General features: G+C 43.8%; 1 protein-coding gene across 7 annotated transcripts in view; it reads right to left on the reverse strand.

The window, feature by feature from the left end:
• ERC1 (ELKS/RAB6-interacting/CAST family member 1) overlaps positions 1-21,001 on the reverse strand; it is a 545,338-nt gene that overhangs the window by 344,039 nt on the left and 180,298 nt on the right. For all 7 annotated transcript variants that reach the window (XM_077827362.1, XM_077827360.1, XM_077827359.1 and 4 more), the window contains 3 exons: positions 12,912-13,049; positions 11,235-11,375; positions 9,908-10,048 (listed from right to left, as the gene is read on the reverse strand). In XM_077827362.1, coding sequence (XP_077683488.1) covers positions 9,908-10,048; positions 11,235-11,375; positions 12,912-13,049 — 420 coding nt within the window. The remainder of the gene's footprint in view (positions 1-9,907; positions 10,049-11,234; positions 11,376-12,911; positions 13,050-21,001) is intronic.

The following is a 21,001-nucleotide window of genomic DNA, read 5'->3' on the forward strand; positions in this document are numbered from 1 at the left end:
TCCCCAGGCAGACAAAAAGCACTTCACACTAGAGGAAAAAGGCAACAAGTAGGAGAAGCTGGAAAAGAGAACACTCAGAACTAAGGGGAAAAGATTATCACTTGAACAATCCCCCAGCAGGAAGGAGGCATATATATTTGAAAATGAAATTTTCCTAAAGGTGATATTGCACAGCTCTGCAGAGGCAAACAATTTTGAAGAGAAACTTTTGGACCAGGGCCCCATATGGCTTATCACCTACCCTGACACTTCAGCTTCTTTCATCACACCAAAAATGGAGACCTGGTCCATAAGCATAGCTCACTGGAATGCAAACTCAAGAGAGACCATGGTGTCCTTTCAGCATTCAGAAGCTCCTGTACTACTTTTTCCTCCCACTTTTTTTTGTCCATACTGTTGGCAAACAGCTCAACAGTTCTCAGTACAGGAGTGAATGACGGCAAAGGGATTAGTGTTCAGAATACAGAGATCTGTATAGTCACAAGACCATTACTGAAAAATAAGGATACAGTGATTATGAAAATAGCTGCATTCAGATTGGCTAACTATTGTTGCTACCCAGAAAGAGTACAAGAATCCAGATGAAATAGAGTAACTGTTAAGGAAACAAATAGAAACCATGAAAATCAGACTCCTAAAAATCAGAGTTCAGGGGACTGCATAACTAGGAAAAAAATACAAGTGATATCAATAACTTTGCAGCACTGCTTGCACTCTAGTGACAGAGACTACTCCATTTTACTATAATGTTAAATACCTTCCACACCAGAAGTGGAAGCCTGTAGTGACTATGTTGATTTCTTAAAGGAGTATGTAAAATTTAGAGATTAACAAAAGATTTCTGAAAAGGATTGACAAAGGATTAAATCTCCTTCACCTGATGGCCCAACAGTTTCACCTTTGCTGCTACGGTCATGACTTTTAGGACACTATATTTCATCTTATTTGAAACTGTTTAAATTATGGATTGGAAACATAATTAAGGGAAACAATTCTGACAAGAGAGAGATCACTATTCAAACTGCAATTGGGTTGTGTTGAAAGGAGATTCCCTTGGTCTGTGCAGTTTAGGAACCCCACCAGGAGGAGGGAGGGAGGGAGGGAGGGAGGGAGGGAGAGAGACTTATATGGAGTTCTCATGCAGCGCAAGACTAGTGTGGCTCTAATCTCAGCAAAAGGTGGAGGAGAAAAGGGAACCACTACTCCCGCAGATGTCATTAAAGGTCTCAATATCTTCTATATGCAAATGTACCTGTATTTACTCAAATTCTTATTCCTATGCTACTGAAACGGTAGCTCAGGACGTCACAGTTTTATTAGTGACTACAAAAAGATCTTTCTCCCCTTCTCCAATTCAATTCAGTATTGAAAATTTTCTGTGTAGTCTTTACCTGCAATACTAACTAGTCATGATAATTAAAACAGTATCTTAGCTCCCAACACTAGCACAAGTTACTGAACTGGATTTATTAAATTTGGTTTTTAAATGTTTGTCAGTCAGATATGGTTCATGTATTTTTAATTGTTTTACGAACATTTAAAAGAGGCTAATCCACTCTGAAAATGTCAAATTGTTTTAACAGCCACTTGAATTGCACTTCAGGAAAAAAAAATCTTAAAAACTTACTTTAAAAGGGTATTTTTTCACCTTTCTATAAGAGGCAAAAATTGATCAAATGGATTTTACTTAAATTATAAAGAATTTACCTCTGAATTAAGACCAAACATGGAAAATTTCAGCAAGTTTGAGGAACTGAGAGCGGATATTAATTAAGTATTTGGACGTATCCATAACTATAATACGTACGATAGCAGTGCCTGCCAGCTATATCTTTTGAGCAACAATAAGTATTTGTGACATGAATTTAGGGGCTGTGGAAGACTTTCATTTAAGGTTGCTCTTTCATACATTCACAGGGAAACTATCCCAATTACAGCTTCGGTAAGATTATACTTAAGCAGATCTGGGCACCTGATTGGAATCTCTTCTTTGATATAAACATTCAGAACCTGCTGAAAGAAAGAAAATAGGCCAGCTGCTAGGAACACCTCGAAGGAAAAGCAGAAATTCTTTTCACAGCATGAAAGGAATGCAATGGCACAAAGAGAAACGATCACAGAAAACCCACAACAGAATCAGGTATTGAAAATAGCACCCAGAGAAGAAATTCATTCCAGGCCTTGCTCAGTAGAGCTCAAGAGACAACTCGGGGAGGTCTTTGCATAGTCAATAATTGCACAAGAGCCTCAGCATGCAGCAGATCATTAGAATACAGAGAGAGAGGTATATCTGAATGCATGGTGTACTCCTGGGGGAATCCTGAGTCAAAAAATTAAAAATTCTGTGCACATTTTAAAATTCTGCATATTTTATTTGTCAAAATAACACAATATAATCACAGCATTTTCAATTATTTTTTGCTGACAAGTATTTTGAAATAAATTACCAAAATAATTGAAAATGGTGTGATTATATTGTTATTGTGTTACTTCGTTATTTTGACTAACAAAATGTGCAGAACTTCACAGAATTTTAAAATTTTGGTGCAGAATTCCCTCAAGAGTACAAGGGTTCTGTGTGGCGCAATAATGGGTGCAGGCAGCTCGGTGCAGGGGGAATCTGAATGCACAGGGGCTTGGTAGGGAGTTCTGAGTATAGGGGGAATGGGACTCCGCAGAGGAGTCCAGGTGAAGGTAGTTAGTGCTGGGGGGAGGGGGGAAGCTGGGGGCATGAGGCTTGGTGAGGTGGGGGGTTAAGGTGCAGCTGGTTGGGGCTCAGTGGGGTGGGGGGGCTGCCGATGCAGGGGGTGAGGCTTGGCGGGGCAGTGGTTTGAGGGGCTCAGTGCGGAAGTTCTGGGTGTGGGGGGCTCCTGATGTAGGGGGGCTCGGGGAGGAGTTGCTGTAATGGGAGCTGCTCTCCCTGTCCACCCAACCCCGTGCATCTGGACGCTCCCCCACCTCCTCAGCCAGCCTCCCTGACTTGCACACATGTGCACGCACACGGACACACATGGTGCACAACTTCCTGCAGCCAGGGGAAGTTTCTGGGTGTTGTTCTGACCCAGACCTGGCAGCATTGTGCAGGGAAGAAAAGGGGGAACGCTGCCTCCATCCTCCTCCCCCCGCACCCAAATGGGACTTATGTTCCTGGGCAGCTGGGGCATCGCAGCCCATCCTCCCCACAGTGATTTGCCTCTTCCCCAGCTGCCCGAACAGACGTGCCTGAGCTGCCGTGGAGGGGTGAGTGAGCACTGGTGAAGCTTCTTTTATTTTCTGCAGAAAGTAAAGAGAATCTGTGGGGGATGGTGGCATTTTTCTGCTGCGCCGCAACGGCGTGAAATTCCCCCAGGAATAATGGTGGAAGGGTATCACACAGCACACATTAATTGTGCAATGACAGGTTTTAATATTTTACCTGCACATTCCAAAAGTTTACCCACACTTTAGTTCCCCTTCCCCACCGCCACATTTTCTTCTCTTATTCAGTTCCTTCCTCTGCTTAGTCCCTTTCCCTCAGGATACAATTAACAACAATTGCCCTATGTATACAGGAAAGAATTATTACCATTCTAACAGAATGGAAAGTCACAGATCTCCTTCAATTTGAAGACGAGTATATATTTGCCTCTATGTGCAATAAACTAAATTAACGCTCCTCAGAAACAAGTACCTATCATAGTTCAGGTCACCCATTGCAGATTTTGCATGCAATTTACACCTGAATTATTTTCCTATTCTTAACCCTTAGGAAAAGGATCACAGACAAACTGATGTTCTTGTTAATTTACTGAAAATGAGAATGGATTACTTCAAAAATATCTAGCTTCTGATCTGACTCGATGTCTCCTTGTAACATTCTTGGCTCCCTATTACATAGACTTTCTTATCCAGCATAGGGATCTCTAAAATGGAGTGAGCGAGCACAATCAGCTCCTGAGGGAATTAGAGAGAGGTATTGTCATGGCACTGCAAAGTAACAATCTTCATCTTTTAGCTAACAATGTTTCACTGGAGCTAAGCAATTTCCCTTACTCTTTCCATCCAAGTGAAGTGCCCTCGTATATGCTGAGAGTGTAACTTCTGTAGGTACATTGCAGTACAAAGTAATACATTAACAACCACTTCATCTGCGTACCTTAATTCTCACAATCTTTCTTGCACTAAGAATAGCTTTATTTCATGCATACTCATGCAGTCAGCAATACTACTGCATAAGTAGTGTGGTGTAACTAATTTCTCCATTACTGCTGTCTCTTTAGACAGTAAACAAAAACAATTACTAACCTTTCATAATTCTTGTTCTTCAGGATGTGTTGTTCATGTCCATTCCAATGTAGGTGTGCGCATGCCACATGCACAGCCACCAGAAAGATTTTTCCCTTAGTGGTATCCGTCAGGTCAGCTCTGGTGCCCCCTGGAGTCATGCCCTCATAGCACTGGTAGAGTCCTGCTGACCCACCGCCCTCTCAGTTCCTTCTTGCTGGTTTTGGAATGGATATGAGCAACACATCTCAAAGAACAGTTACAGAAGGTTAATGACCGTTCTTTCTTCTTTGAGTGCTTGCTTATGTCCATTTCAATGTAGATGACTCCCAAGAAGACGCAGTAGGAAGGTTCAGAGTTCAAGGACAGACTGTTGCACAGCTCTGCCAAATCCAGCATTGTCTCTGGCCTGCTGAGTGACGGCATAGTGAGTTGTAAAAGTGTGGACTGAAGACCAAGTTGCACTCTACAGCTACCCTGGATTGGAACTTGTGCCATGAATGCCGCTGAAGACGCTTGCACCCTCATGGTGTGTGCCATCAGCAATGGAGCAGGGACTTTTGCCACACTGTGTCTACATGTGCTACAAGAGGTGATCCATGATGAAATTCTCTTGGCTGAGACTGAGACACCTTTCATCCTGTCTGCGACCACCACCATGAAATGCTGAGTAGTCTTCCTAAATGATTTAGTCCTTTCTATGATGAAGGCAAGAGCCCACCTGACATCTAGCGAATGGAGCCTCTGTTCCTGTCTGTTGACATGCAGCTTTGGGTGGAAAATCAGAAGAAAAACATCCTGGTTATTGTGGAAATGCGACATTACCTTTGGGAGGAAGACTGGGTGAGGGTGCAGTTGGACCTTGTCCTTGAAGAAGACTGTGTATGGGGGGGTTCCGAAGTAAGGGCCCTAATTTCCGAGACCCTTCTGGCCAAGTTAATGGCCACCAAGAAGACCACCTTCCAGGACAAGTAGAGTAGACAGCATGTTACCAATAGTTCGAATGGAAGACCTGTGAGCCTTGACAATACCATGTTGAGGTCCCAGCGTGGGATCGGCTGTCTCACTTGGGGATACAGTCTGTCCAGCCCCTTGAGAAAACGACTACAGAGCGAGTTTGCAAAGATGGATCTGCCATTCACCCATGGGTGAAAAGCCGAAATTGCGGCCAGGTGGACCCTAATTGAAGACACCAATAGCCCTTGCTGCTTCAGGTGCATCAAATAGTCCAGAATACACGGTACTGATGCTTGTGTGGACAACACCCCTTTCTGCATTGACCAGGCCAAGAACAGAACTGCAGACACTTTGTTGTGTCTGGTCATGAACAGATCTATCCAGGGAGTTCCCCACCTCTGGAAAATGTCCCTCACGAGGTCTGGGCGGATAGACCATTTGTGATTGGAGAATGATCTGCTGAGGTGATCCACTAGCTCAGGTGTTCTCAAACTTCATTGTACCGCAACCCCCTTCTGAAAACAAAAATTACTACATGACCCCAGGAGGGGTGACCAAAGCCTGAGCCTGCCCGAGACTCCACCTCTCCAGGCGGGGGAAGATTGGGGGGCAAAGCCAAAGCCCAAGCCCACCACCCCAGGCTGGGGGAGGCCAAAGCCTGGGGCTTCAGCCCCAAGCAGGGGACCTGTAACCTGAGCTCTGCCATCCAGGGCTGAAGCCCTCAGGCTTCAGCTTTAGCCAGGGGTGATGGGGCTTGGGCTTTGACCCCAGGCCCCAGCAAGTCTAACGCCAGCCCTGGTGACTCTATTAAAACGGGGTCACAACCCACTTTGGGGTCTCAACCATCAGTCTGAGAGCCGCTGCACTAGCTCATTCTGTGCCCCTGGGAGGTAGGATGCTTCGAGGTGGATTGAGTGGGATATGTAGAAGTCCCACAGATGGAGAGCCTCCTAGCATAGGTGAGAGGAGAGTACTCTACCCTGTCTGTTGACAGAGTGCTCTACCCAGAGTTGACAGAATGCTCTACCCTGTCTGTCTCTATCCTGTCTGCAGAACATCGCCGTCGTATTGTCTGTAAGCACCGCTACACATTTGCCTTCCAGCTGGGACTGGCAGGGAAGGTGCACCGCCCTGACCTCCCACATGCTGATGTGTAGTGAAAGCTCCGCCTGGGACCAGAGGCCCTGGGTTCTGAGAACCCCCAGATGAGCCCCCCAACCCAATGTGGAAACTTTGGTGACTAGAGACATTGACAGCTGCAGTTTCGAGAATGGGACACCTACGCATACTGTCTCCGGATCGATCCACCATAGGAGGGTGGTGATCACTGAAGGGGGAAGTGTGACCACCATGTCCAAGAAGTCCCGGCCTGGTTGGTTTACTGATGTTAGCCAGGCCTGAGGAGGTCGGAGTTGCAACCTTGTGTGTTTCACCACGCTAAGTGCATGATGCCATATTCCCCCAGAGTTTCAGGCAGCTTTTTGCTGTTGTGATGGAATGGTTTCTGAAGCTCCCTAAGATCGAGTGCAGGGCCCAGAACTGGGCCTCCAGAAGGAAGGCTTTGGCTTAGACGAGTGCAGCACTGTCACTATGAGGTCTAACCTTTGAATGGGGGACAGCATTGATTTCTGCATGTTTACCAATAGGCCTAACCTCAGGAAAGTTGACAGTATTAGCAGTATGTCTACCTCCACCTGGGCCTTGGACTGACCCTCTGATCAGCCAGTTGTCGAAGTAAGGATATACCTGAACCCTTCTGTTTCCTTAGGAAAGCTGCGACAACTGCCAAGCACTTTGTGAAAACATGAAGGGCCGCTGACAGGCCGAATGGAAGTACAGTGAATTGGTAGTGTACTTGGTTCACAACAAATTGAAGGAATCTTCTGTGGCCTTGGAAGATTGAAATATGGAAATAGACGTCCTTCAAGTTGAGGGCAGTATACCCGTCCCCTGGATCCAGAGAGGGGATAATGGAGACCAAGGAGACCATGCAGAACTTCAGCTTCTTCTGAATCTGTTGTGATTTCGCAGTTCCAGGATGGGTCTGAGACTGCCATAGGCCTTCGGGATTAGGAAATAAGGGTAGTAAACCTCCCTGCCCCTTAGTTCCGGAGAAAACCTCTTCTACCATTCCCACTTGCAAGAGCGTTTGCACTTCCTGGAGTAGAAGCTGCTCTTGAGAAGGGACCCTGAAGAGGGATGGGGAGGGAGGGTGGGAAAGAAGGGAAGAACTGTACTGCAGGGTGTATCTCAGTCTCTTTGTGCATAGCATGCAACAGTCTGAGGTGATATGGGCCCATCCCTGATAGAATGGGACAGCCAATTCACAATATTTGGGGAGGGTGGATCCAGACACTGTCTCAAGAGTGCCTGTTTGGCAATTCGAAGTTGGAGGCCCCTCCTCCCCTGTGGAGTAGATCTTTCTGCCGAAGAGATCAAACTCCTTGGTGTCCTTGGCCTTAGGGGGAGGCCCTTGCTGTTCCTGCCTCTCTCATTTGTTTGCTGCTGATACCACTAGCGATACTTGGAGGAGGATGGGTGTATAAATATTCAAATACCTTTAGGGATACAAAATACTTCTTCTCCACCGTCTTTTCCGTGGGTTGCAAGGAGGCTGGAGTCTGTCACAGGGCCTTAACGGGTTCCAGAATGGCACCGTTCAGAGGCAAAGCCATTCATGATGGGCCCGAAGGGGCCAAGATATCCACCAGGGCATGGGAGGCTTCTGAGATTTCCTCCACCTGGATACCCAGGTTCTGGGCTACTCTCCTGAGGAACTCCTGGTGTTCCCTGTGGTCGTCCTGAGTGGAAGCAACTGAAGTTCCAACTACCGTCTCATCAGGGGAGGAGGAGGTTATGATGGTTACAGGGCCTTGTTCCAGGTCCTTCGGCACCTGAAGGATCCCGTGGTACCGGGTCCTGAAGTTCATTGCCAGGCTGAGTACCAGGACCTGATCCCCGTACTGAGGGAGGTGGTGGGGGAGCTCTATCCTCTGATGCGATGGAATACAATCTCTGCAACTGAGACCCTTGGACTGGATGGAAAGCCCAGGGATTCCAGAAAGGCTATTGCACTGTGCTGGCCAGGCCACTAGTGGGAACTCTTGGCTCACATCAGCCATCAGGTTTTGGCAGTCAGACCAGTGCCAGCTCCTGCAGGAGGTGTAGGATTCCACCTCAGAATCTGACTGCGAGGAGTCATTCCTCAGTGACCACAGAATGGTTGGTACTTGAGAGCAGTGCCGGAAGGGGGGTGACTGGTCCTGTCCCATCATCATCAGTTTTCCCCTTTGATGGCACCTGGGGCTTCAGTGCCATAGCCGCTCTCGTTTCCGAAGCTGATTCATGCCTAGTGTGGGATGGCGGTACCGGGAGGACAGTACCTTGCTGTCCTCAAACGCTGTCCTCCCTTGCTGCCTCAAACGCCCCTGGCGTGGATGGAATCATTAGAGCTGCACTCCGATGGCTCTACCTTGGAGGAGAGTCCAACAGTACCAGACTCAAGGGCCAGAGGCAACAGTACTAAGCTGGCAACGACTGAGTCTGAATGGCCCAACACGGGTCTCACTCTGCTGGTTTCATGAGTCTTAGAGTTGGGGGTGCCCCCAGTCCGTTTTTCTTTGCTTCTTCTGTGGCACTGGTGACTGAGATCGGTGCCAAGTGCTCCTGTGAGGCGTAGACCTCCTCTGCACCAGAGAGCCCTGATAGTTTTGAGAGTCCTGGCACACAGACAAGGAGTCCTTCCTCAGTGCCGGAGAGGCCAAGCTACACTGCCTGTCTCTCAGAAAAGCCGGTACACTTCTCACCAAGGCAGAGGTGTTCAGTGCAGAGTCAGCATGATTTGGTTCCAAGTGGGGGGACAGAGAGCCACCTCCATAAGAAGGAACTTGAGTTCTGGTCCCCGTCCTTTTTGGTACAAGGTTTGAACCCTTTACAAATCCTGCAGCGCTCCCGCAGATGAGACTCCCCCAAGAACTTAAAGCAAGGAGAGTGGGGGTCACTAATTGTCATGGGCTTATGGCAAGCCTCACACAACTGAAACCCCGGAGACCAAGGCATGTCTTTGTCGGGGAAGGGGAAATCCCGGTAAGCAGGCTCCTACTCTATTAACCACTAACTAACACTAAAACTGTACAACTAACCACTATCTATTAACTATATTCAGGGAAAAGAAACCGCAGTCCAGGGGGCACCAGAGCCTACCCAATGGATACCACTGAGGGGGAAACTTTCTGGCGGAGGTGCACACAGTGCACACACCCCTACATTGGAATGGACATGAGCAAGCACTTGAAGAACAATCTGTATAACCAATCACATAGGGCTCTTAGCTATATTAAATAATTTCCCCAATAATCATTATTGGTACATTGATCTAGTATCTGAAGGTGGTAGGCTTGGTTTAGAGACAGAACTGAAGCAGAAAGCAAATAGATGAGGTCCTCCAGGATTTCTGGAATACAGCTGTCCCACTGTAGGGGGTATAATAAGAAGACCAGGTTATGGATAAAAGAACTGAACAATCCCACCATGGTATCTCAATACTTTGTTGATGCTAACCAAAAGGATTGTGTTTGCTTCATTTTGTACAGTAGAAAAAGGAAGAATTGCAAAGCTGAGACTGTTTAACACTGCACTAGAGTTTCCTATATGCATGTAAATCAGGGAAGCAAGTATGAATTTTTACCTTCTTCAGCTGAGTTTCCATTTTCAGACACTCTTCCTTCTTCTGCTCCAATGCAATTTCTAGCGTCTTGAGCCTGGAGTCCTTCTTCAGTCCTGAAGAAGCCAGAGATGAAGCATGTTCCTTCAGATCCAACAGGGAAGCCTAAAACAAGCATGCAGAACACAGCTGCTATTGGGTAAATGATCATTAGGCACAATACCACGACTCTAGATTTCTTTTTTTTCTTTGTTTTCCTGCCACTTCCACACTTCTGGTTCCCGCTTTGGAAAATAACCTAGGACAGCTTGGTTCAGTTCAGATTCTCAGGGTAAAGAACAAAACCTAGTCAAAACTCCCTTAAAATTCAGTTGAAATGATATGACTGAAGTTTTTTTTTTAAATGGCATTATTATTTTAGTAGTAGAGGTATTTAAATAAGTCACCAGCTGCCTTTAAGGGATTCAACCACTTTATCATAGACTAGATGATCCTGTTTTTACTGTGGTAGCGCTCAGGGTGTGGAACTCACTAACCCCATCTCACTTTCTCCATAATTCCCAACTTTTCATATATATAAATATAAAATTGCATGGTTTAATTGCATTGTTTAATTGTAGTAATTGGGGTTTTAGAATAAAATTGTAGGTACATTTGAGTGTATAACCCCTGGAGATGAATGGAGGAAATTTATACTTCTGCTAGTGCAATTATATTAATTAGTCTGGCTTTACAGACATGACACAGCAGTCCATTTTATCAACAGCAAGATGGCTCTTCACACCCACAAGGGCTAGAAATATAACTTGCATAAAGTTGCAGAAGATACAGCAAAATCTATAAGAAGAACCTTTATCTGAATTTTCCATACACACAGATTTTAGCTGCTTGTGCTCTTTACCCCATATACTTAATGAGAAGATGGCATATATGTTGCGGCGAGCTGAGAAGATGCTACTCGTCCTGTCTACTGATTGCAGTTTCACATGTCACTGATCTGCAGCACTTCTAAAGCATAAGGTCAATAAATCCTTCCTCTTTCTCCCATCCCCTTCAGTATATTTAATAGACACTAACTAGCTCTATTCCAGAATTACTGAGATCTATATTAGTGTTGCCAACAACTTTACCAACTTCCAACTTCACTGGGAATGCCAAGGGTCAAACCACATCATTTAATGGGACAACAAAAAGTTCTGACACATGTACACATTGAAATGTGCTACACAAGTGTATCTTCAGTGCATAAACGTGTTGCAGAATCAAGTTTATAGAACATACTCTTCCCCCCACACACACCCTTCACAGCAAACAACTAACAACAGAGAAGATTAATTTTGGCAACGTTAACCTCTTTCTCGGAGAGATCTCCTTGCAAGAGGCTGACTTTTTCCTTCAGGTCCTTAAGATCTTTTTTGTAGTTGTCAGTCTCCTCTTGTTTTTCTCGCTCGTCCCTGTCCCGTTGCTCCTTCAGGCGCTCAATAGTCCGCTCCTTACAAAAGAACACAGTACCCTGTGATGAAAATCCCTTTGAATCATCTTAACAGGTAAAATTTTGCTTATTTTTGATAAGACATCATACCACATCTCTGCTTATTAGTTTAAGGGGAGAAAGTGTGCAGAATGTTGCTGATCCTCTCTACTCTCCTCCAACAGACCTCAGGAGGGAAGAAAATATCTTGAAACTTCGCTGGTTTTATGATTAAGACGACCCAGGCTACTTGTTAATGCAAACTCTCCAATCTCTGAATGTTTAATAATATTATTATAGTATTATCTCATTTATCCAGCTGCTGACTAAACAAAGTTCAGTCAGGTCACCTGGCAGCAAGAAGCACCATGCATTGCACTTACTTATACAATTCCTATTTTTCCAAAGTTTGCAGATGTGTCTGTAGCCCTTCAGACAGAAAGAGATGCAATATACACGATGTGAGACATGAAACCAATGTGGGGATGGGATTGGCAATAAAAACAATTCTGTACACCAAGCGTCAACAGATGCTCATCAAGGTTGAAAGGTGAAGTGATGTGAGTATTCTATTTATAAAATAAGCCCCAACTGCAAGCAAGCACACCAGCAAAGCTTTGTATTCAGAGTCTGACAGACTGAGGGAGCCATGGCCCTGTCCCTGAAGGAACTGAGACACAATATGCACTAATGCTAAAGAGATCCCCTGTAGGAACAGAACAGTCCCAGCTGTTTCTTCAGTCAACAATCCGCAGCTATGCAAGAATGAAAAATGCAATGAGAACAACAGGACAAGAAAGAAAGGAGACTGGGTTGTAGTTACGTCAGGATCACTGAGTTCTGCGTGATTTAGTTTTGAGAACCAAAAATATAAGTTTCAGATAGTGAACTTAAAAAACAAAACGAAAAACAACCTACGAAACATATGAGAGAAGAAAAAATAAAAATAAGACATTAGCCTGACATAAAAAGGCAAAGAATCCAGGGCCTCTAACCTAGAATGTGCCTTCCAGCAGCAGTGCTAAAGATGCACCACAGACAAAGAGGACAGCTCAATCAATACTCCACAAAGGGCTATACAATATTAGCACAGGACAAGCAGCAGCAATTCTTTTCATACAGAGTTATATGATGGACCTAATTAGTGGGGTAGCAGCTTGAGACGTAACTCCCTACAACATTCCACTGTAAAGACTTTATGCTACAGAAAGCCCTCCCCCTAAGTCCTATCCCTAGCATATGTATTGAGAACTGTACTGCTGTCTTAATGCAGATTAGACCTGTCAACAGCACATGGCTGGCTAGTCAAAATATCCCAAGATGTCTTCTAGTGAGAAATCCATTACGCCTAATAGCAGCTGCTCTGACTGGATCAACAGCATCCAGATGGAGACCCATACTCCCCCAGCTCCTAGAGAACAGTAAATGTCCAGCTGTGCTGTAAAGGTATCTCTTCTGTTACCTAGAATTCAAGGCAGTACTGAAGAAGTTTGGATTTACAGAGATGATTAGAAGAACGAATTTTGGATTTAAAGGACTTGTGCCCTTTACACTCACTTTCTCTGCAAGTGCTTCTTCCAGTGTGGTCAAGGCAGTGTCAGTGTTGGTGGTGTCAGCCTGCAGGGATTTTACTCGATCCTTCAAACTGCTCATCTGTTTTTCCTTGTCTCTTAACTGTTCCTGGAGATTTTCAATCTTAATTAAGAAAAGACAATTAAGAAGAGTATGAATGAAAAAGTTTAATGGTATACAAAGCTTTATACTATGTTCCTACAAGAAATATACAGCTGTTAAAACATCAACATGAGTATTCTGTGTTTAGCAAAGGGAAATACCCCACAGTTTCAAAGTCATATGCAGGGATTTATCTGTCAGAATCCCACATCAAAACAGAAAATACAATCAATGGTAAAGAATATGATTCAAGAATTAGAGGACAAGAACAGAGCACATGAGAGACAGGGAGCAATATTTTTAATATCTACGAAAGAGAACTTTGAGCAATAGCACAGTGTAAAAATACTTTCAAAGTAACAATGTCAATGAAGGAAAGCAATTATTTGCAATCTTGGAAGATGGTAAGATTAGGTGTAATGTACTGAAAGAAAGGAAGGAAAAGTTCGCTTTTGATATTCAAGAAAATATTGTCAAAGTAACTGGGAAACGGAATAAACTCCAAAAGGAGATGTTCAAAGAACCATCACTACAGATATCAAATAACTGAACATCAGTGGGAATAATTTAGTGAGTAGCCCTGAGTAGTTCAAGAATTCTTTCTGAACATAAATGGGAGGCTCTTGGCTATGTACTCCAGCACCTGGAAGTTTAGAAGTTAGGGCAAAAAAGTTTACACAATCATTGTCCTCCCACCTCAAACACAAAACTAGCAGATCTCCTTGCCCATGAGACCATCTATACTAGGAAAACCATTTTTATGTTAAATTAGGGGAATTAAAGTATTAACAGTCAGTAAGCATCTAAGCTTATACTTAAATTTTAAATGTGAGCACAACACATGTCACCTGAGGACATATTTTAAAGAGAGACACACAGATATGAAAGGTTACATAATGTAACTTGCTGGAGACACAAGTATGAGAAAACTGAAGATTTCCCCTTCTTTAGACTCCGTTGTACAGATTAAGTCCTTATTAGCATCTGCATGTAGCACTAGTGACACCTGGGGGTTAAAACAGAATAAGCCTCAAAATGAACTCTTAGAGGTTCTGAAAGAAAAGTTTCTCTTGATATGCTCTTACAGATGCTGTTGCAGCTCAGCTGAACCAGGTAACATCCTATACAGTAGTCCATGTGGCTGCTTTCAACCTCATGAGCTTTCAGAGATCCATCAGCTGTCTCAAAATATCGACTGTTTAAATAGCCAGTGATGAAAATACACTACAAAGTAAAACTATTTCCCCTTGTTTATTCCCCCTCCCCCCCACAGTTCCTCACACATTCTTGTCAACTGCTGGAAATGGATCACCTTGATTATCACTACAAAAGGTCCCCCGCCCCCACTGTTCTGCTGGTAATAGCTCACCTTATCTGATCACTCTTGTTACAGTGTGTATGGTAACACCCATTGTTTCATGTTCTCTGTGAATATAAAATCTCCCAACTGTATTTTCCACTGCATACATTCGATGAAGTGAGCTGTAGCTTATGAAAGCTTATGCTCAAATAAATTTGTTAGTCTCTAAGGTGCCACAAGTACTCCTTTTCTTTTTGCAGATACAGACTAACATGGCTGCTACTCTGAAACCTGTCTTAGATTCCTGTTTGCTTCTACTGGGGAAACACTTTGGGAAGCAAGATCCAACAGGGTGGACAGACAGTGCACACAGATGCTTTCTGCTCTGAGCAAGATACTGCAGGAGAGGCACAGCTAAGCAACTAAACACAGACATGTGTTAACCAGCTGGCCAAGGAGGCACACAAACTGAAAGGCATGTGTTCATTCGCATGTGTAATACATGGCTTAGTCTGACCAGGGTCATGTGACATCTCAGCTACACTATAACATTTGACTACTGCACCCCCTCATTACTGCAGAACCATCTATCTGCATTTACAGAAAGTGACTGAGTACTATACTTAGTATGAACCTTGTATTTGTAGACAAAAAAATAAAATAAAAATGGTTACTCACCTTCTCAAAACTGTTGTTGTTTAAGATATGTTGCATGTGTCCATTACACTGTAGCTGACTTCCAAGCTGTTCTCAAAGTGGTAGGGCTTCAAGTCTCATTGGAAGAGGGACTGTATGACTATTTCCCTACCTTTCCTTCTTCCCTTGTGCAGCAGTAAGTACTTAGTGTCTAGTAAGCATTGTGGATGGAAAAGCACATTGCTGCCCTACAAATATCCAGAATAAGGACATGATCCACAAAAAGCTGCAGAAACTGAATGACCCCCAGTAGAGCATGCTGTCAGTTTCTCAGGAGGCATTATGCCCTTGGCAGCAAAACACATAGTGATGCAGCTGATAATCCACTCTGATAGTAGTTGTGCTGTAACTGGTTGACCTCTCATTCATTCTTCATTGGAAACAAATAGCTGGAAAAACCCAAATGGTCTTTGTTCTGTCCAGGAAAAAGCTAAAGCTCAAAGCACATCGACTGTGCAGCCTTTGTTCATCTTTGTCAGCATGAGGCCGCATGAAGTAAACAGGTAAACATAGTGGCATATTCTGGTTTTAGACAGAAGCTTAGTGTTAGTCTACGCTGCTGCGCTACATAGGCACAGCTGCACAAATGCAGCTGCGCCACTGTAGCGTGTCTGGTGAAAACGTGCTATGCCAATGGAAGACTGTTTTCCTGTTGCCATAATTACTCCCCCTCAACAAAAGGTGGAAGCTATGTCAGCGGGAGAGCGTCTCCCACCGACATAGCACAGTATAGACACCGCTTTAAGTCAATGTAATTTATGTCGCTCAGAGGGGTGGCTTTTTCACGCCCCTGAGGGACTTAAGTTACATCAACTTAAGCAGCAGAGCAGACAAGCCCTTAGTGTGTAGAAAATGGTGTATGGTGAAGCTGGGACAAGTACACATAGCGCACCCACTCTCCTAGCCCACTGACACCTTTGCTGACAGATGCAGAAGTGAAAGGTCCATACAAGCACAAAACACTAATTTTAAATCTCAAGTTGGCACTGGATCCTGAATAGGTAGAAACAATCTATCTACACCTTTCAGAAAACAGGTTTCAATAAGATTAATAAGAACAGTTCTACCAGGAGGAAATGCTGAGATAGCAGCCAGATGTACCCTAATGGAACTGGCAGAGGGTTAGACCTGGTTCCTTAAGATAGAAGAGATAAGCTTTGATTCAAATAATTCTGGACTGAGTAAGCGACATATCATGGGAGGTTGCCCAGATGGAAAAACATTCAATTTACGAAGGTTTTCTACTATCAAGGAGGACACTCTGGACTGCCATTGAGTTGCGTGCCACCTCTCCATTTAACCACTGATGAACCATGTTGTTAGGTGCAGCATGTCAGGATCCGGGTACAGCCCTCACCTGTGATTCTGAATTATCAGATTTGTGGTTACAAGGGCAAGGATTCCTGAATACACAATGTGACAGGTTGGACCCACTGGGATGTCACCTGGTGTGCTGGGACTCCACTGAGGCAGACTATTCTGTCAGCCTGGACCCCCTTTTACCTGGTCTTGCTGGGCTAGGCTCCCCAGCCTTTTCCAGCCAAGCACACAGGCAGGACCACACCCAGCTTTACAGAGAGACAGATCTGCTCTGAGAAGGCTCACCTTAACAGGCTTGCCACAGCACCCAGATGTCCACCCCCTTAGAGTACAAACCCCAGATTATATGAAATTCACCTATTCCCTCAGTGTGGAGGAGGGTATGGACAACTTCTCCCCCCCCCACCATTAGAAATCTGGGTTATATTGTAAACTAGAAATAAATGTATTAATTATAACAGGTGTATTTTAAGTAGTTAAGAAGGTAGCAGACAGAGCAAGGCAGATTACTAAAAAAATAAAACAGAGCACGCAAATTAAGCTTAATACACTAAAGAAACTGGTTACTTGTAAATTCTCACCCTAAATGTGGTTCTAATAAATTTTCTTCACAAGCCAGACACCCTTCCAGTCTGGGTCCAGTTCTTTCCCCCAGTTCAGTCTTAGTTGTTTCCAGCAGTCATCTTGGGTGGGGTAGCAGGGGAGAACTAACGACCACTCCTCACCCTTAAATAGGATTTGCATAAAGCAGGAGTCCTTTGTTTCCTAGTTTGACACCCCCTCCCCAGCTGCCACAGTCAGGCTGCAGTTATAAGGATCATTCTGCCTCAATCTTTTTTCAGCTTGAAAATAAACCTGAGGTACATAGCCCATGGAAACATGAAAGTACCTGAAATTGACCTGTGGCCATGTCGTACCCTGGAACAGAAATGGGAACATTTCCTGTTTTGCCAAGTCACAAACAGATCCACCATTGTACAAAGCCCTATAGAGAACACTACAGCAAGGATGGCTGTGTTGAGAGATCACTTGTGGCCTAAACTGAAGTATCTGCTCAAGCGATCCACCAGGCCATTTTGAACACCAGGCAGGTCAGGTGCCCTGAGAATGACTGCGCTCTGAATACATAAGTTCCACAGCTCGACTACCTCCTGTCTGATCTGGTGTCCCCTTGTTTGTTCGCATGAAACATAGCTGTGGTGCTGCTGGTGAGCACCTGGACAGTCTTGCTCTGAATGTGAAGCAGGAACTATTGACAAGCACAGAATATTGCACAAAACTCGAGAGCATTTGTACACAATCTGGCCTTATGGGAGGCCCACAAATCTTTGAGCTTGAAGATCACCCAAATGTGCTCCCACCATTACCAAGATCATGCAAGGGAGAGAGAGAGACAGGAACTCCCTGACACACGTCATCTTGGCTCATCTTCCAGATCAGAGACAAAAAAACCCTGTCCTGGATACATACCAGCTTATCCAGATGGGAAACCGGAGGGTGACTGTCTGACTTGAGCCAAACTTGCATTGCTCTGCCAATAGAGCCTCGCATGAGGGGTCACATATGTATGTCACCATGAAACCTAGGGACCTTGTCATAGGCTCTCCCAGTATCAGGCAAGTTTCACCTGACTAAAATATTAATATTAATATTAATAATAATAAATGAACTATAGAGAAATGTGATGAAATAAAAATAAGGAAGAAAAACCATCCAGTGGATGAAAAACATTACCACTAGGTAAGAATAAAAGAAGAAATACAACTTTGTTCACAAGGAGTGAAGCTGTGATCACACAACACTGAGTAGCTACCACCGATGGTAAAAAGGAACTGAAGGAGGGGTCGGGCTGCTCTGTCCTTTATACCCTCTCTGTGAGGCTCACAAGGAGCCAGAAATGGGTGGGGGTGCCCCAACTTTCTGGCATCAAAGCACAACACACACATACTCCTAGAGCATAATGGACATACAAAAGGACTTGAAAAATAACTTTGTTCTTCCATTCTGCATTTTTTTCACTTTTTTGGGAAATGAAGAAGCTGGTACTCATCCCTGGTAGGTATAACAGATATACCAGGTATATTTAAATCAGTGTCTATCAAGTAGACCAATGGTGTCTCATTGTTTCCTTGTACTGCCCCTTCGGTCTATCTGTATACATCTGCGACTTCTTATCCTATTCTTAGATTATAAGCTCTTTGGGGCAGGGACTGGCTTTAGTTCTGTGTTTGTACACAGTGCCTAGCACAATGGAGTCCTAGTCCATAAATAAAAAATAAATTAAATATTTAAACCATGTTAATAGCTATCCATCGTCAAAGAAAGTGTGCTGCAAACAGATCTGCTCTCTCCAGAGTCAAACAATGGCTGGTCTCTAATAAGGATGCGTCCTTAAAGATACTTTTAAAATGGCAAATAGCCATTTGATGGGCTTATGGAGGGAAATAGGTCCAATTCCACACATTCAATAACAAATTTCTTTTTTGAAATAGTATTCAATGAAAGTCTGGTTATCTTTATTCTAATCTTCCCCAAAATCTGAACTGAAATGACATATACAGAAACAAAAGTTACAGGTTCTCCAAGACTGTACATTCTCAAGAAAAACTGGGCAAAAATATCCCTTGTTTCTGCCCACACACTGGTCAACAAAATAAAAATTTACGTCATTCTCTACCTACTGGCTCCACAAGCAACATAACATACTCCCATCAAAGGATTGCACAATGTACATTAAGGATATTTGCTTTAATCTTCCTTCTTCTCCATCCCACTAAAAATATTTGGTAAACAAATTACTATATAACCAACAGAAACAAACCAAGTACTCAAAACATGCTCCACGCTTCATGTTCCCAACAAAGAATGAAATAGAATATGCAGGGGTCTATACACCTCCTTGGAAGATGCAAAGGGTTGGAGGCTTGCATCAGCAATTTGAAATGAGAAACAGTTTCACATGTAACAAGTTTACTCTAAAATGGCCTCTCAACATAGGAATGTAAATGTCTACCCTATATTTTCTAGGCTGAAAAGAGAACAGAGATATCATTATCATTAGATTATCAAGGGCCTTTATTCCTGTTGTAAATTCTAATTTTCCAAGGAAAAGACAGGAATTGATGAAAAATTGATGCTGACTGATAAGGTACATGCTGGAATTATCTGCCCTGCATACCAAGTCCCTCATTGGTAAAGACATATTGAAATCTTTCGTTTGGCTTTTTATCAACATTGCCAGTCGCCGGGCACTATGTTTCAACCTAGGGGATTTATTCCTAGTCAGGGGGATCGGATTCTTTGCCTTTAAGGTCCTAATTGCTGGCATTCCAAGGGCAAGGAGACTAGACCATTTCTTGCAAACACCTAAGGAAAATATCAGCCCAGGAATTAGAAGGAGGCAGCATCTGAGTCAATATTCACAGAATCTATGAAGTCTCCAAACCTGCAGGGTCAAAAGATTGTTCATTGTAGTACTACAGGTTGGCTAGAGATCAACCTGGACATAATATTACCAGCTGCCAATAAGACCTCATTTGAAAGAATAAAATTAGAAGGAGGTGGAGTGGTTGCTCAAGCCCTTGGTTTGCTTGCAAGATGCTTTAATTGTCCCTTTTGTTGTATATTCTGACAGAAAAGGAACATCTGGTACATTATGAATGCTATTAATTAGGCTGTTTGCCCCGGAGACCCTGGCACGGATGCACCTACTGCAAACTGCCAGCTCACCAGATTCAATCCCATAAAAAGTAGTAGTCATACTCCATCAGGCTCATTTTAGTCAAGACAGGGTTAATTCAGAGTCTTGGGGGAAGACTGATTTATTTTTTATTACTAGAGGGTAGGGAAAAATGTAATTAAAGCTTGAGTTAAGATATATATCCATAACTTATAGCCAAAAAAATCATTTACAAGAATGTTCTAGATGTTTTTTTAAAAAAACTGTTAGAAAGCCAGAAAATTCAGACTTATGGTTAACTATAGCAAGGCTATGAAGGAAGCGTGGGGGAGTAGGGGGGGGAGGGAAGAGAAGGGGAGATGGTGGGATTCAGAAGAAATTTGGAGCAGCAAGGGGCAATAGAAAGGGTTTACTAGTCCAGTCCCTTATTCCTGGGAAGTGTGGAAGGAAAGTGGAGCTCACTGGCAGACCCCAACTTTTAGAGGCAGAACCCTATGAAGCCCCTCCACAATGTGTAACTTTTCACTATGCTGCATGGCAGCACAGGGAAATCTTTCCCACTGAGGGGGAGATTTCCCTGCGTTTCAGATTATAATAGGCAGGGCTGAAGCCCAGCTGGCTTTTAAAGCAAAAGAATGGTAGAAGCCCTCTTCTTCAAGGTACACACATACATACATGAGAATCTGGGGCTGTGCTATCCTTTGGCAGACTCCCAAAGATTTGGAATCACAGAAACCAACAATATGACCAGGGAAAATTATGTTTACACCTACTAACCTCCAGAAACCTACCAAGGATAAGGTGAAAATCTTAAGATGGATACTGGAGTCATGGAGGAGGAAAAGGATGCAGAGGACACGTTGTGGGGTGTGGGAGAAGAAAAATGGGGATAGGAAGGGAGCAAACATATTTCTGGAAATTATGCAAACACATGTGGATTGCCTAAACTCCACATATTCACTTGGCCTCACTGTTTTT

Source organism: Eretmochelys imbricata, chromosome 1 (genome assembly GCF_965152235.1).
Source record: "Eretmochelys imbricata isolate rEreImb1 chromosome 1, rEreImb1.hap1, whole genome shotgun sequence".
Lineage (NCBI taxonomy): Eukaryota > Metazoa > Chordata > Testudines > Cheloniidae > Eretmochelys > Eretmochelys imbricata.